This window comes from Trachymyrmex septentrionalis, unplaced genomic scaffold (assembly GCF_001594115.1).
Source record: "Trachymyrmex septentrionalis isolate Tsep2-gDNA-1 unplaced genomic scaffold, Tsep1.0 scaffold2, whole genome shotgun sequence".
NCBI classification, from domain to species: Eukaryota; Metazoa; Arthropoda; class Insecta; order Hymenoptera; family Formicidae; genus Trachymyrmex; species Trachymyrmex septentrionalis.
Window position 1 is genome coordinate 2183757 of NW_017305179.1, and position 17466 is coordinate 2201222.

At 36.5% G+C, this 17466-nt stretch overlaps 2 protein-coding genes across 11 annotated transcripts in view; one reads left to right on the forward strand and one right to left on the reverse strand.

Moving 5' to 3' along the window:
* Positions 1-1012: 1012 nt before the first annotated feature.
* Positions 1013-4756, reverse strand: LOC108747350 (KAT8 regulatory NSL complex subunit 2). 4 transcript variants are annotated; one of them, XM_018484756.1, is made up of 10 exons: positions 4685-4756; positions 4486-4536; positions 4062-4324; positions 3797-3975; positions 3378-3546; positions 2515-2693; positions 2303-2439; positions 1794-1913; positions 1563-1703; positions 1013-1475 (listed from the first exon to the last, which is right to left on the reverse strand). In XM_018484756.1, exons 3-10 carry the CDS (start codon positions 4310-4312, stop codon positions 1224-1226), a joined length of 1428 nt encoding a protein of 475 aa, XP_018340258.1. In that variant the 5' UTR covers positions 4313-4324; positions 4486-4536; positions 4685-4756; the 3' UTR covers positions 1013-1223. The 4 variants fall into 4 exon arrangements, with proteins under 4 accessions (XP_018340258.1, XP_018340257.1, XP_018340256.1 ...); XM_018484755.1 differs by having other exon boundaries at positions 4486-4602; positions 4685-4704; XM_018484754.1 differs by having other exon boundaries at positions 4486-4732.
* A 1898-nt stretch (positions 4757-6654) lies between these two features.
* Positions 6655-17466, forward strand: part of LOC108747452 (cyclin-T-like) — a 17688-nt gene continuing 6876 nt past the window's right edge. The window contains exons 1-7 of one of the 7 annotated variants that reach the window (XM_018484924.1): positions 6655-7786; positions 10380-10590; positions 10702-10831; positions 11563-11608; positions 12053-12143; positions 12359-12556; positions 12645-15893. In XM_018484924.1, the coding sequence (XP_018340426.1) occupies positions 7641-7786; positions 10380-10590; positions 10702-10831; positions 11563-11608; positions 12053-12143; positions 12359-12556; positions 12645-15893 (4071 nt within the window). In that variant the 5' untranslated portion in view covers positions 6655-7640. Of the gene's footprint in view, positions 7787-7901; positions 8087-10379; positions 10591-10701; positions 10832-11562; positions 11609-12052; positions 12144-12358; positions 12557-12644; positions 16509-17466 lie in introns of those variants that run through there. The other 6 variants (XM_018484925.1, XM_018484919.1, XM_018484920.1 and 3 more) reach the window with 6 other exon arrangements.

Consider the following 17466-nt stretch of genomic DNA (forward strand, 5'->3'; position numbering starts at 1 on the left):
TATTATTATTCTCTCGCTTACCTGACCATAGCTATAGTTGTCGTTCTTCTTTTGACCGGTATTCGAAATGGCATTTTATCGAATGATTTACAGTCTTAAAGTCTGAGACGCGGCCACGTCGAGAAGCACTGAAACACAACACTCGATAATTATTAACATTTTTTTTTTTTTTTTTTTATGATTTCAATAAAAGATTTAAACGGATGTTGATGGTTTCCCTTTAAATCAAACATATGAAAAACCAACGATTTTCGGCGCAATCTGGCCTGAAAAATTGCAAACTAAAATCCTGGGGCTTGATTGTGTATTTTGAAATTAAGTGAAAATTACAAAAGTGAGCAATAATTACTAGGTATTGACTAATTAAATTATGAATATTCTAGTGTGTTTACTTTTATAATTTTCACCTCATTCAAGATACACAATCGACTCCCTGCATGCTAAAGTCCTCTTGGATCCGTAAGCGCTCGCTTGCTATTGGATCGAAAATATTCTAAAAGAATACACCAATTCGCTTCGCAACAGTTAAATTTAGTTTACATATTTTTAATGTTAAATAATTTAACGCTTAAATTACGTTTTTTTTTGTTGTCATAATAATGTACATCATAACGTTAAAATAATTAAATTATTTTATTATTGAAAATATGTAAATCGATTTATTTATCACTCAATTGCATTCAATGTTGCACTAGTTTTCTCAGCGGAAAAGAGTATATGTGCGTCATCTTTATATGCATATAGGGTGTCTCTAAAAAAATGAAATCGGGTAGCAAGTTGATTGAGATTCTTGGCTTGGAATGTTCTAGAAACTGTCAGAAACAAAGTCTGACAAAATCGGGAAAAATATCGTGAGAGAGAAGAGAGGGAAGCATATAAGCAATTTATTGAGCTGTTCTTCCAAAACTTAGTGGGGTAGATAAATACAGAAGAAAACAAAAAGTATTAAAGTAATTAATATCACTATTTTATAACTGTACAATTTCTCGTATCTAATCTATTTCTCCGATTATGTACAAATATATTAACAATTTAATTTAAGTATATCTATTATATGTGAAGGAAAGATAAGTTCGCTGTATGTGCGTATGTATGTAATCAAATACTAAATAGCCAGGTTAAAAAATAGCAATTTTTTTTTAAATACCAGAAAGTGACATTTTCATCAAGCGACAATATAACAGTAAAAGTAACTCCATTTTGAAAATCATATAAGAATATTGTTATACAGTGACAAAATCATCCCGATCGCTCATCTGCGCTGACAAACTGAATGCCGTATCCGTACTAGTCTCACTATTCAAGCTTTCATTTGCAAATGAAGGTTTTAAATTAACGGAATCATTCATTTCCCTCATCAATCCCGCCATATCGTCATCAGGATCAATTTCTTGTGCTTCGCCCACCACGTCAATTTCCATCGATTGACTATCGATCATTGATGCTTCTTGCTTTACGAGTTTTTCCTCCTCGAACTGTGAACAGAGACAAATACAGATTACAGAATATTCATAACCAGCTTCAGATAGTTATTGGTATGAAGGTATGGAGTTCTACCATACCTTCATAGGTTCCAGTTTACACGGCGGTGGCAAGTTCATGTGAAATACACAATTCGAATCGAAAATCACCGGCACCGGTTCGTGACATTCGATGTCCGCTCGTACAGCTCCGCATGCTTTGAATAAAACTTGATGTTGATCCTGTGCATAATATCAAACAGTGGAACAAGAATTTACAGATCAAGATATGTTACATATCTTTTTTTTATAGAAAGTAATATAAATGTGTACCTTTAATATATGTTTACGACAATGCTTAGCCGACGGAAGCGTTCTTTCACCACATTTTACACCACCTTCGGTGAATACACATTTTGATATATTGGGTGGTTTTTGAATAGGCTCGGTTACCTGAAACATAATTTTTGTCATATACACACAACTGATGTAAGTGATACATATTTATTTGAATGTCAATGATGTAAATAATATTCGAATGCGAACGTGGAATGGCAAACAGCACACTGGTCTATCATGCCAGAGGTCCTGGGTTTGATCTGAGTAGGAACCAAAATATTTAGTGTCTCCTCTCGGAAAAGGCCGGCAACCTTCCGAGAGTATTCTTGCCCATAAAAATACTTCTCGAAAAATCCACCGTTCGGAATCGACATTAATACTGTAGGTCCCATATGTTCATAGTAATTAAATAATTAGCGTGCGCATCACAAACATATGAGAGAGGTATAATACATGCCAGAGATCTAACGTAAGAAGAAGATAAATAATATTCGTGATACTACCTGTGCGCGACGTTCTAATGACTTTCTATAAAGTATCGCTTCAACACCACTCCGTCTGTGATAACGATTTAAAGCTTTTAGTTTCTCATAAAGTTTTTTCTCTTTTGCAGTTTCTCTTTTTTGACTGTATATACTACCTACATATTGCATATAATTCATTTAGAATTCAGAAAAGATAACAAAATGTTGAAATTATCTAAAAATATACTTACATAATGTTTCTTTTTCTTTCTTCAGAGCGAGTAAATATTTTCGTCTTTTCTCCTTTAGTATATATTGAAGTCTTCTGAATTGATCGATATAAAGAGATTGAAGTCTAATTAGTTTTTCTCTCGCGATATAAATTACCTCTTCTGCGGTGAAGATACCAGCGTGCCTTAAAAAATTAATACTAATAATTTAGGGAGTAAGTAGTATCTTATTCTTGCGCATAAAGCAACTACTAAAGAAAATTCAAGATTAGAAATGCAAAATATTCTCTCTCCATCTAACGTTGTACAATTTTTAAAATTAAAAAAAAAGGAGAAAATATTTTATTAATCCTTTTACATTTGTTTGAGAAATATTTAATTTAAAACCATACTAACTGTTTAAATTTACCTATTCTATACAAATAAATTCTAATATTAGATGTGAGTAATAAAAAAAGGTGAGTAATATTTTTTTATTAAGTATAAAGTTGCACAAGCTGAAGCATGCTAGCGGATTATTCTAAAGCTGTATCACACTAGAGACAGAAATTGAAATTGAGATTGGGTGGAAATTTGATCAATCAATGCAAAGTTCACTGAATTTAGTTTTCTTTCTTTTAAGGCTGAATTGTTTCATCTTTCAATAAACTTCAGCTCACTCTCTTATTCTGTTACTCTTTTATTCATTAGATAAATTATCACATACTTTATTGAAAGATGGAACAACTAGCCATTATTGATTAAATTTCTATCCAGTCCAATCTCAATCTCTAGTCTGATACAGACATTATGTAATAGCGTAATTCTCAAAACAATTAACATACACATTCGTACACCAAAACACACACACACATACACACAGTGGAGTTATAGAGCACACTTACTTCAGGGGATCCTCTTGTGGACTGTGTAAACTTTCATTATCACTATCATCGAGATGAACTCCTCTCAAGGTGTCAGTGACGACTGTAGGTTCAACGTCACTTTCTGACGAACTGGCATAATCTAAGATGTCACTTCCACTTGCATTTACTCTGTAAGCATCAACTTCGGCTGAAAAAACAATAACTTGATATTCTCATTTGCAAAAAACTTTTGTCAATATGCAAATTTATAAATGAACAAGCAAAAATTTACAAATTCTAAATTTAATATTAAATATTTACACAGTAGAAATGCCTTCTTAACAACAAGAGTACAGACATTTTAAATAAAATATTTATAAAAATCAAGGTAATGTAATTAAGCATTGCAAATAAAATTATATAAGAATTTGAGATTAGAATTATATTAGAATGCTTACTAAAAGGATCTAAAGCTTTCACTTTTCGTTTCTCCTGTTCTGTATCTTCAGTAGAATCAACTGGCTTGACATAATGGCTTAAATTAAGCAGCAGCATCTCAGGTGTTTCTGGTAAAGAACGCCGTGATGTTGATTTAATCCGGGCAATTTGTGCTTTTCTAGAGTGTTCACTACAGTATCTACAAGTGATAAATATATAACTATTAATTTCTCTAAAAAGAATAGTTTTATAATTTTATTGGATACAATAAGAAAGTATATTTACGAGACATCTCTTCTATCCAATTTTGGGGCTGGATTCTGACACTTTCTTCCATTAGTATTGTATACAAATGCACATTGTTTGTAAGGCGCACTGGAATCCTCGAGAATATGCTTGGCGCAATATGAATATCCTTCCAGACTAGATTGTGTACATTCATAGGATGCATAGAGACAACTTTGAGCCTGCTTGGAACGTTTTGTAATTATTGTTGCAGTTGGTACAGGCATTGTAGACTTTGGTATCCGAAACATGCCTTGTTGTTTCTAAAAGATAAATGCATGAGTCAATTTGGTATGAAATCTTTAAAGGTAGGTATGAGAGTATCAATTCTCAATTTGACTTCAAGTAAGGCGTTTTAAAAAAAATACGGTTATACTTTAACGAACAAAATGTGTACAAATTATATTATTTATAGTTTTTATACCTTGTATTATATTAAGAGTCTGTTTTTGCTTTCTCTTACTCCTCATTAATCCTAGACAATAAATAGAAGCAAAATCGAATTTATTGGGATAATCTTTGGATAATGGCAGCTTTCGTTCTAATGACAAAAGATGTGTGTTTTGCTTTACTTCGTATCGACCTTCAGCCCTTTATGTCTTATTTCTGTCGGTTGAACTTACACTTTTGCAGCAATTGCAGTTGATTGCAATATTGAGGAATCGCGGAGAGGTTAGAGTGAAAAAACCAATGGCCTAGTTTCCACCGAAGGTATAAACCGGATCAGAATGTAAGAACCAACCAACTACAGTCGAGTATTCTCCTGTTACGGCTCAAACACAATAGGCACAGGCAACAGGGAATAACAAACCATCCAATCAGAATTCTGGTGTGTAAGTTTAAGATATTATATCTCTATATGTTCTCCAATCGGTCTCACTTTGCAAAACTTCTATAGGGCTACGTTCCAAAATCTTCTATAGGGCAACGTCCTCTCCGACAAAGATTTTACTCGAAATATATAGTACACGTAACGTATACTATAGTATATAGAGTAAAATCTTTCTCGGAGAGGAAGTTTTGGAATAAAGCCTTGAAATGATAAAGTTAGATTGAATTCATCTTTTGTCGCGCGGTGAAAATTAGGTCTGTTTTTTATTGCTGCACCCTGAATCGGTAAAACGTATATTTGTTTCACTTCAATCTATTGCACTATGTATACCAGTTCAGAAAATGCAGCAACAAAAAACAGACCTATTGTATTTCCATTTCGAGTAAGCGAGATGTTGATTGGCTGTTGCGTCAATTTCCACTGTGCAGCAACCAAAGTGTTTTGCGTGGCAAAAGCCAGGAGACCGAATTTGAATAACTAGGAACTTTAGTATGGACGAGACAAAAAGCATGTTTAAAAGTGATCGTCTAAATTAGTTCGAGCAAGGCGTGTTTCGTTCCACGACACTGTTTTTGCATAGTAAATCAATTTGTATGGTAAATCATATCGATTTTATACGAAAAATGTAAATTTTTCATACAGTTTTAATGATAATTTATGTAAATTTACAATTTTTGTCATGATTTATTTTATCACCACGTGTCGAGTGTCGTAAAAAGGTACCTTCACGTATTTCCGCGTTTCCACGCTTTATGTAATAGCATCTTTACTTTAATGAGTCTCAGAACGACTCTTTTCTGTTCCTTCTTTGTGTTTAGTTTTCATCAGTAAGTAATAGGAATTAAGGAGACCAAATTCGAATTCGTTTAAAAATTGGCTCGAAACACGTTGTCGAAAAATTCATGAAAACTCTATTGTAGATCCGGGGTAAATCCGGTTCTTAAGTCTTAAGCTATAAGGAATGAATCACAATCAATTATTCTCCACGCGTTCAAATTCATCAATTCCTTACGGCTTGAGGCTTAAAACATCTATTGAGTGCTTTCCAATTGCTTAACACAATGGTACACTTTGTTCATTCCTGTGTACGTTTGTGTTAAGATGTGTTAAGTAATTGGAAAGCACTCGTAGAGCTTTAGGGCCATCATCTTCGCTTTCTTTTTTTTCAGCGTCAAATATATATTTATATTATTTTAAGTGTAAAATGTAAGCACCGCGAACACAGACATCATCAGGGTATCTATCGTGGAACAAAATCAAAATGGATTCCGATCGTAATGGATCAAAATGGATTCCGTTTTCCAGAAAACACTTTGACTATATAACTGTGGACTGCTAACTGTGGATTGGCTTTCTCACGCTGTTTGATTTGTTCCATGATAAGTGCCCAGGACTTCGGTCCTTATTCTTGAAAAGTATTGCATACTTTTCAAGAGAAACTAGTAGCATTTTCGGCCCGACTGAATTTAACCTGGATTTGAAGTAATGATGTTACGTGCTCTCCGATTGGTAGAGCGTGGTAACGTCAACCAATAGCGAAGCATTTTCTAACCCAAGTTGATGCAAACCCGGTCGGACCGAAAACGCTGTAAGTAAATGCTATAATATACGTGACGTGTACTATAGTATATCCCTCTTGCAAGTACGCTAATGCAATTGTAAAATAGGCTTTAGCGTGTCTTTCACTCCGTGATCGAAGTGAAAGAGTCTACGGGCACGGTGCCAAAGCGCGCTACGTGAGACGTGAGTGCGCTGTGCGACGCGGTCGCGCTGGCTGGCCTCCGGAGGCGAGGCGACGTAACGTTGGTGGAGGTGTATGGTGCACGTTTTGCGAAGACGTGAATTTCCTGAAAGCAAGAGAAGCCGAAGGTTTCAACGTGGTTTCGACAACGCGGTTCGGCCACGCATGTTACGCAACGTGTGACGCGACCGATGTACTTAATGCACCGTCGCTCGTTTTAGCGTCAAATTACTGAATACCATCGCGAGGGACAGATCTTTCGGGAACGCTCGAACGTTCGCCCAGCCGGACGCAATGACGATGCATCGCCTCCATGAAATCCGCTGGAAGTTATGACGACTTATTGTCCCTGTGGACATCGACGATCGTCCCGCGTATCAACGCGAATGATAATCAGCTGAGGATACAAAACGCTCCCTCATACATGTACATTCGACGACGATGTCCGACTCCGGCCGACCTTAACGTCGCGATTACGACGCTACAAGCGTTTCCTCGCAAGCGTCCTGCGCGGAGCGGAGAGCGACGACTGGCGAGAGTGGCGAGTCATCGAGACTTTCATTTATTTCAGGTAACCTGTTCCAGCCCGTGAGTGATTTCTCTTGAGACTCCATCCGCGTCTTCCGGCGCACTTCCGTGTGACACGTGACGAGGACGCTTGGTTCGTTTTTTTTTTTTATTTTTTTGTTGTTGGTCGCGACATTCAAGAAAATCGCCTCTCATCGCATCGCCGTAAATCGCGTTGCGTCACTCGCGCCCACGGCGCCATTTTCGAGAATTGTACGCAATTGTACGAGAACGAGGCGGCGTGAATTTAGTCACCGTGACAGTGGCGGGACGTGACTCGAGCGAGTGTGCACCAAGTGCCGCTTCTCACTTCGTCCCTCAAGCTCCTCTACCTCCCCACTTCTGGATCGTTCTAACCACGCGACAATCCCGTCAAGAGTGTGTATCGTTTACGGATTATACGGCCCGTAATTTACGGGTGAATCGTGTGTACATATAAATGGCGGCTGACGAAAGATGGTATTTCACGAGGGAACAGCTTGCAAACACGCCGAGCAGAAGATGCGGCATCGACGCGGACAAGGAGCTGAGCTATCGGCAGCAAGCGGCCAACTTTATTCAGGACATGGGACAACGGCTTGTTGTGTATCCTTTTATCGTACGCAGTACGCGCATGTTAAGGCGTTTCAATCGCGTTCTTCACGCTTCTAGATCATCTCCCCTCTTCCGCCCCCCTTCTCCCCCACCTTTTTCTGCCACTCTTGATCCTCTCGCTTTATCGAGCATTCGCAATCGCTGACGAGTATCGAAATATCTGCGAAAATCCGTTGTTCAAGACACGAGCAGTCTCGATGTTGATTAACGCGTCTCTTACTCCGCCCTGTACAATTGGGTTACGGAGCTGAAAACGGAGGATTCACCATATTGGAATCCCATATATCACAGGTATCGTAAATGATATTTGGTAATTCCCACAACGAGAGGATTCCTTGGTAATTCCTCGCGCGAAACCTTGGCTGATGTGGAGTATTGTATCTGAAGCAACACGTAAGTGTTGCTCAGAACACATATGCGTGTGTACATGGACCAAGACCCCTGGAGGAAAAACATTTGGAAAAAAAAAAAAAAAGATTAAATAATGCCCGGAATCTAATTTATAGATTTCGCGTGTGCATCTTGTAATTTTTGCTAATCATTTTCATCTATTTATATTTCGGGTGTTGTGTACAAAGTACAATTAAACAAGAAAACTTCGCAGGTTTTAAATATGTTCTAGGAACTGCAAAAGTGCGCATTTAAGTTTTAATCCAGCACTATCTTTGTAGTCATATGTGGACAATTTTAAAATATGTGGGCAGTTTACTTTGTGTTTTTTATTTTACTTAGACTTTTACAACTTATTTTCAGAAACTTCACATCAGTCCCTTTCATATAATATTACAAGTTTCTGCTTTTTTAAATTATATTTTAGCTAACAAGTTTGTTATAGCATGTTAATATTTTCATTTCTTGAATTTCTCTTTTTAACGATGCAAATGAAGTATATATATTTCATTACATTTCAGTACTTGTATCTTACAGTACTAAACTAAACCATTAAGAAGAAGTAAGAAGAATTGTTTAAATCAGCCGAATTCATTGAATTGACTTTCTCGACATGACTGTAAATTGAAAATAAAATTTAAATAAATTATTTTATATATAAAAACTATTTGTATCCCTTCTCTCTATTTTCTGATCTTACCATTTACTTTAATTCTAAGAAATAATTTTAAAGTAATTGCAATCTAAATCTTTTGTTATCTTTTGATTGTTGTCTTTACTTTAAAAGTACTAAAAAAAAAATTCCTTTCCTTTATACTAAGTCACTTTTTTTGTTATAATTTGACAAAAGGCTGCTTTTTTTTCTTTATTATGTCTACACAGATAGTACTGCGAGTAACATTATGCACATTTTTCTGGATTTTATTAAGTCAGGTTATCCTTTCGATACCTAATTATGTACAATGCTGAATACACTAAATATTTAATAGCAGTATGTTTCAACATTTTATTATCAAAATGTTTTATCATTGCTCAATGACTATACATTATATGATATATATTATATGTATAATTTTGCACAAAGAACAAACAGTTTTGTAATGTATACTTGACCAATTGAAAATATTTTGCTACATAGTTTTTAATCACATTCATTTATTAGGATTGTTACAGACCTGGGAAACCACAAAACGGGAAAAGTAAAAGGTTTAGGAGAAAATGTAAAAAAGTTTGAAATTTTGAAAAGTTCAGGAGAAATGTAAAAAAGTTCGAAATTTTGAAACGTTCAGGAGAAAATGTAAAAAAGTTTAAAATTTTGAAATTTGCTCACAATTCTATTAAACTGCTCCTATTCCCAATAATTGTTATAATTTTTTAAATATTATATCTGACATTTATAGTCAAATACATTAAAAACTCACGCACTTTAAATGGTTTTAATAAAATAATAAAAATTTATATTTTATTTATTTTTATTTGAGCGCCTTTTTTCCTCATAACTGCATTCTTTTTTTTCAATATTAATTTATTTTTTGTTGATTTAAATTTGCACCCAAAATTTTATTACGTTACTAAACTTTTTTTGTATTGTTTTTAATAATAATAGGCTAGCTATCTTACAATACTTTGTTTTAAATGTTAAAATTTAAATATTTTATATTAGTAATGAAAAATTTTCCATTTTCATCTGGAAAACCCGGAAAAGTCAGAAATTTTTAAATTCATTTTCTGCGATAATCCTGTTTATGTTAATAATAGAATTGTTTACATTACATGTGATATATAAGATTCTAATGTATTGAATCTATTTCTTGCATTTGTTTATACAATATTCGTTCATACTGTACAGAGATTGCGATAATGTCTTCTTTTCAAAATCATTGTGGGAAATATAGGGTTTTTATATATATTTGAAGAAATACTTTTTTGTACATGTATATTTTGCAATATTGATTTTATGAATAAAATTTTATAGATAATAAACGTACTGTAATATTTATATTATAATACTTCTGCAATAAGAGAACATTCTTGAAAATTAATATGATGTTTTATTTCTAGAATCAATATAATTGGAAAACATATGTGCAAAAATGTATTCCTTATCCTTAACTAATCCTAAATCTCTATTTGAAATTTCTATGAATATTTGTAAGAAAAGTACTTTCCTTAATAAAATATAAATAAAAATCAGGTCCCAATTATGCATCAATACAGCTATAGTCTACATGCACCGATTTTATGTGTTCCATTCGTTGACGCACTTCCACAGGAATGCTATTGCAGTGGCAGCAATCTTTTTAGCAGCAAAAGTAGAGGAACAACCAAGAAAATTAGAACATGTTATCAAAATGGCACACCTGTGCCTCCACAGGGATCAACCTCCGCCTGATATTAGGTCTGAGGTAAATGTAGATAAAATCTACACTTGTGGTGAGCCTATTCTGACATAATTTGTAAAAGATGTTTTTATTTATTCTATTATATGGATTTTAATGCTGTATTATTACTTGTAGCAATTTCTCGAACAGGCGCAAGACCTGGTATTCAATGAAAATGTCCTCTTACAAACATTAGGATTTGATGTTGCTATTGATCATCCACATACCCATGTTGTTAGATGTTGTCAATTAGTGAAAGGTACAGGTTAGGTTCTTGTATCATTAATATATCAATTTAAATTTAGGGTTATCAAAACACTACTTTAAGAGCACACGTCCTACAACTTCATCTTTGATTCTCCGTCCTTTTTTTGTTTTTGTTTTGTTTTTTTTTTTTATAAAATGTGGAATAAGTATTCTACTTTTATGTTTTGAATTTTAATCTGTAGTTTCAAAGTAGAATATAATGTTCAAATTATATTTCCAATTTTATGAAGAAATTTTGAGTAACAAGCAAATTGCTTAAGAGAATTAATATATCATAAAAATATTTAATTTTCTAAAAATTTTTTTTAACATCAGTTAATAAACTGAAAAAAATTGTGTTATAGCAACATTATTTCAATTAAAAATAACTTTGTTAATTCACACATAAGATTATTAATGACACAAATATGTCATACTTTTGTTTTAATAAAATTTAATAAAATTTGATGTAACATTCTTTTCAGTGTATGTTAAGAATTGAATTTGTTCTGTTATGTAAAGTTAGAATAAAAGTAAAACAATATTGAACATACATTTTATTATAAGGGAATGAAGAAGATATACATGATTAAAATTTCAGTTTACGAAATTTTCATTTTTTTTTTATATGTGTCTACCTTTGCATTTTCTATAAGAATTGTCCACTTTTCGCTGATATTTGTTAACCCTATATCAGTAGAAAATTGTTATGCTGAAAACGAATTAAAATGATATCTTCATATGTTCTAGCGAGTAAGGACTTAGCTCAGACTTCGTACTTTATGGCATCTAACAGGTAAGTGTTCATTGCTTTTACGTTACTATGTATTAGTACTTTCTGTATTTTATTATTTTCTGTGAAATACCAAGACATAAATGATAATCAACCCAGGAGCTTCACAGATATAATTTTCAAAATATTGGACAAAAGCGAAATTATACACAAATAAGAGAAAGAATAAAGTTTTCATTTTTTTTCTAGAATAATACGTAATATTTAAAATAATAATTATAAAAATAATTTTGCTCTTTTACAAATGATGATATTGAAAAACATTTGTTTTGCATATCTCTGTGAAAATATAGTAATAAGTCACAGTTTTTATTTGACGAATTGCGTTGCCATTTTTCTATACACTAGGACGATTCCTGTTAACATGTAAATCTTCAAAATCATTAAATAACGATAGCTTTTAATGTGCTCAATGCAATTTTTTACACGATTCCTTTTTTTTTGCAGCCTACATTTAACTACAATGTGTTTACAATATAAGCCGACAGTTGTCGCCTGTTTTTGCATACACCTCGCGTGTAAATGGTCCAATTGGGAGGTAAGAGAAATATATATCTTTTAAATATTTGCGTAAAAGTTACAAATTGCAGAATGCGGATATGCAATAATAATCTTAGTATAAAAGTTATAAAATAATTCATGTCACATGTATTGTCTTTGTTGTTCAAGTTGATTTATATTTGTTTTGATTCTCTGTAATCATTAACATTTATTGATATATTTTTAATAATTACTTATCGTTTCCATACATAGATTCCACAAAGTACTGAAGGAAGACAATGGTTTTGGTACGTAGATAGAAGTGTAACCTCAGATTTACTTCAAGAACTTACAGACGAATTTCTTCATATATTTGATAAATGTCCATCGAGATTGAAAAGAAAAATCATGATTATTTCCGCGAATCAAAGTCCAAGTATTCATCATCCGAGTCTACCGAATTCGCCATTTGTAAGTAACTCGCACATACGAATATGATTATGTTATCGCATTGTTTTTCTTCTTATATGAATTCTAACTCGTATCTTTTTCTCTTTAGGATACCGAACCGCGTAGAATACAATCTCCAGCAACATTGGATGGTGCCGCTGCCGCCGTTGTTGCTCATTTGAATCGTTCTCATCATGCAGTGGAAGGTGCCGCGGCCGCTCATTCGAGCCGTTCTCATCATGCAGCGGAAGGCACCGCAGGTGCTGCCGCTGCCACTGCTGCCCATTCGAGTCGTTCTCATCATGCGGCAGATGGTACTGTTTCTACCTCCACGACTGGTGCCACTGCTGCCCATTCGAGTCGCTCTCATCATACGACGGACGGTGCCGTTGCTCATTCAAGTCGTTCTCATCATGCGACAGACGCCGCAACTGCCTCTGTCACCGCTGCTCATTCGAGTCGCTCTCATCATACCATGGATAGCGCCGCCGCCACTGCTACTGTTGCTCATTCGAGTCGTTCTCATCATGCGCAACAGGAGAAGCAAGATGAGAAGAAAACTGGAGCTATTGCAGGTCCATCAAGAGCAACCGCAATAGATTATCGAGAATATCGTGAGAAGAAAGAACGAGAGCGTTTAGAGCGGGAAAAGGCAGCTGCCGCTATTGGGTGCCATATCACCGATCCTAACAAGACCTACCATTCGCATCATCATAAACCAGTATCGAACGCAAGTATGCCGAACAAGCACCAAATGCCATCTGTGCAAAAGGGCACTGGCCTTCATCATAATCATCATCATCGGCTGGATATAAAAGTCGGTCAAGTAATGCAGAGACACTCTACTGGTAATCAACCTAATCGCGATCCCAACAGACAACGATTGTCAAGAGAGCACAATGCTGGTGTGGCCAGTACAAGCAGTATAACACACTCGCATTCTCACGTCAATTTAGATAGTTCCTCGTCCGAATCCGTGCCTCATAGATCGGACAGTGGTGCCGTGCAGGATACTGCATCCTCGCATAGTAGTTTACAAGAAAAGATGAGTAATAATCACAGTGGGCATAGACTAAATGCACTCGATAGCAAGCATCAGGCGCACGATAAGAGATTGTACCGAGGGGAGGATCCAAGACTTAAATCTGCTAAATATGCAGATATGAATAGAATGGAGAATCAACGACGAAAAGCAGAAACGTTGGAGCAGAGAAGTGAGGAGGTGCGAAAGCTAATCGAAAAACCATTGCCGCCGCCAAAGCAAGCGGACATACCATATCTGATGAACGCGCAGCAGAAACAGCCGCATCATGCCAAATATAATCAGCAACAACAGGACAAAGGCAGCTCATTCACAGGTGAAATGAAGCATACAACAACTAGCCAGAATACTCTGCCGCAGGGCACATCGCCAAGCACATCATCATCACAGAAGCCCGCACCCATTAAGTCACAGATGTACAGTCAGCATAGTGCACAGGGTGTATCCCAGATTCTGAAAGATACTATTAAAAATGGTAATTCCCAGTCTTGCCTAAGCACATTGAACAATGTGGACGATATAAAGTCGGAGAAGCGATCACGATCAAATGTCCACGAGGAATTCGTTGAGAGGAATTCTGTCGATGTTCAACAGAGTAATCTGCACACACCACCTGGCAAACATAGATCACTATTTAGCCCAGAGCCTCCTGTTGTGACCAGAGAATCGCACGCGCAAAGTGCAAGGCCTAAATCGAAACAGAAGACGCCACCCTCGGCAGCCACAAAGATGAAGGAACGCGTGTCACCGTTCGCGAGTTCCCCGAGTTTGCAAGACTCGTCAACGATAAAACGACCATCTTCCAATGACGGCGCGGTATCCGCACATAAGAGGACTCGTGCATCGAGTATCAATGAGAACGAAAAGGTAGTAAAAACAGAAATCAAGGTGGAAGATACAACCAGTTTGGAGGCAATGAAGATGCTCGGTCGCGTACCCGATCTGATCCAACCGATACGTGACAATCCGTCATCAAACGGAAGGAACAGTAGCGCATCATCCGTCATTAACGATATGAAACCGCCGGAACTTATCAAACCATTCGAGTCGGATCAGCCTCGTTTCAACATGTTACAGCATAAAGTCTCGTTCAACGTCAGTGCAATAACTAATGGTATGGATCTCAACGTAGCGAAACAAGAGCTTCCGGAGAATCGCGCGAAAAGGGAATTTCCAGAGCATTATATAAAGAATGAATCATCAGGACATAGGGCTTTGGAACCAACGCATTCCCAGACGCACTCGCAGACGAAACTCGAGTACACGTCGCCGATCAAATCTGCGCAGAGTATAAGCGCATTACTCCAGGAGACACTGGCGCCAATGCCTTCACTATTGCAGGGACTGCAACAACCTAACCAATTACCTACTCAAAAGGTGCATCAAGAACAATTGCAGCATCAGCAACAGCAGCATCGGCTACAGTCTATTCAACATTCGTTGATGGATCAATTACCAGTGACGACCCAGTGTTTGTCGATAGCGAGCGATAATTTCACGCCGATAGCTTCGACCGTAGATATCAGTGTTCTCTCCGATAATGTATCGATGACGCTGCCAAATAATAGTAATGTGGTGGAATTGGCAGTGCCAGCAGCTTCCACAGTAACGATTGTTCCTCCAGTCGAAGAGAAACGGTCGGAGCATCATAAGAGTGAAAAGAAGAAAAAAAAAGAAAAACATAAGCGCAAGGACAAGAGTAAGGATAATAAGCATAATAAGCATAAACACAAGGGAAAGGGTAAAGATAAACATCGTGAGAAAAAAGACAAGGAAAAAAGCGAGGAAACGCCAGCAGCGGCGCCCATCAAAATTACGATTCCTAAGGACAAACTGAATCTTGGCATGGAAGCATCGCCGGCCGTGGTCGGCGGAGGTCCCGGCACGTCGGACAAAACTATATCGCCACAGAGCACGGTCCTGAAAATCAAGATCCCCAAGGAACGACTCAAGGGCACCGATAGTGTACCGAGTTCATCTCCTGCGCAGCCACCGATGATGCAAGGTCCGCTAAAGATCAAGATACGTACTGATCTCGGCATCTCGAGGAGTTCCGCCCAGCCGCCGCCGTCGACGTCATCATCGTCGAACGGCTCGAGCGGATCCTCGTATCTGCAGCTCTCTGAATCATCCGCGAACGAAACTACGAGTCGGAAGCGCGAGCGAGTCGAGATGATCGGCGAGAGCTCGGGTAGCAGTGGCCTTCCGCCCACGAAGAAGCAAGCGGTGATGATACCTGCAACGGGTTATGGCCAGGGCCACCGACCCGGAGAACGACAGAATGGCAGACACTATAACTCCGGCAGCAATAATAAGGTACGTGGAAGAGGCGTCCGTCAGCATCACGGCGGTCGCGGACCACCACTACATCATGCAGTTGCCGGTCAGCGCGGTAACGCTGGTGATCAGTACCAGCGGGAGATTTATGGTAATGGCCGCGGTAGCCACGGTAATCGCGGTCATCAACATCATCAAGCCCCCTATAATTCCCATCATCCCCCGGCCATTCGCGGCGACGTCGGCGGATACGCGAGAGGGACTGGTCAAACTGACCAGGGCACAGATTCTTATTTTTATACTAATTATCATACATCAATATTTAATACATCCACCGGGTACGTGTACGATCCCGCCTATCAGCAATACTATCAACAATTTCACCAACAATCCCAATACTCGATGTATCCGACAGGAAATAATCTAATTATGACGCCGGACGGTACCATCAACACATCGGTGCCACCGCCGTCATTACTCCCAAATCAACTTTATCAGAATCAAAATATCGTACAATCGGCTGCGTCCACCCGGCAGGAAGATACACAATTGTTGCCTCCACCGCCTCTTCAACCACCACCGTCGCCTCCTCCCCTGCCGAGTGGACCGCCACCTCCGCCGCCTCCACCACCACCTCCGTCAATGTCGGAGTGATGAGACCTTTCAATTTACATGTATATATATATATATATATATGTACATATTACATATGTATATATGTATTGTATATTTACATATATATTTTACGTGTACATATATATAATATATGTATATATATATTTTTTTTACATATAAAATATTGGGTTGTTCTGAAAATTTGTAGCGGAGTTTGAGAAAAATTTTAAAGCAATGTGTTTATACAGAATAATACTTTTTTATAATAATTTTTTTCGATAATAGATAATTTGATAGAACATTTTGCATCTTCCAGAAAAAATAATCGATTCGAAATTAGAAAATCACGTGTAATGCTTTTCGATATCCATATAAACAGGATATTTATTTTTAAACGATGCAATACTTTTACACTGGCAATAGTAAAACAAAAAAACATTAAATACCGAAAATGCTTTCTTATTTTACATCTTTTGAACATCATTAAACGAATACAAATTCAACAATTTTGATACGTTTGCTTTGAAATGACACTCGGGAATTTTCGTCTTTTAAGACTACGGTACACAAAAATAGAAGCAAATCCTTTTGAATTTGCTACTTACATTATTGCCTTATGGTTTTTACTATGATTTTACACACACACACACACACACACACACACACACACACACATTAAAAAAAATATATATATAATCATAGTAAAAAAATTTTTATATACATACTTTATTTTAATTATAAGAAAGTATAATTCATTTACTGCTTATGTCTTATATTTTTCTAAATGGCTCTTAAATATATACTATTACACTAGCATTATAAAATACATGCTCAAACAGCATTTTAAAAAATGATGATTGCTAAGAATCGATGACAATATCGATTGAACACTATGAATTCCGAACAAACCAATATATTTATACATATGTAAAGAATTAATCTGCACTATAGAATTTGCAATTAAATCAAGTTATAGATTAATGTTATATACATACAT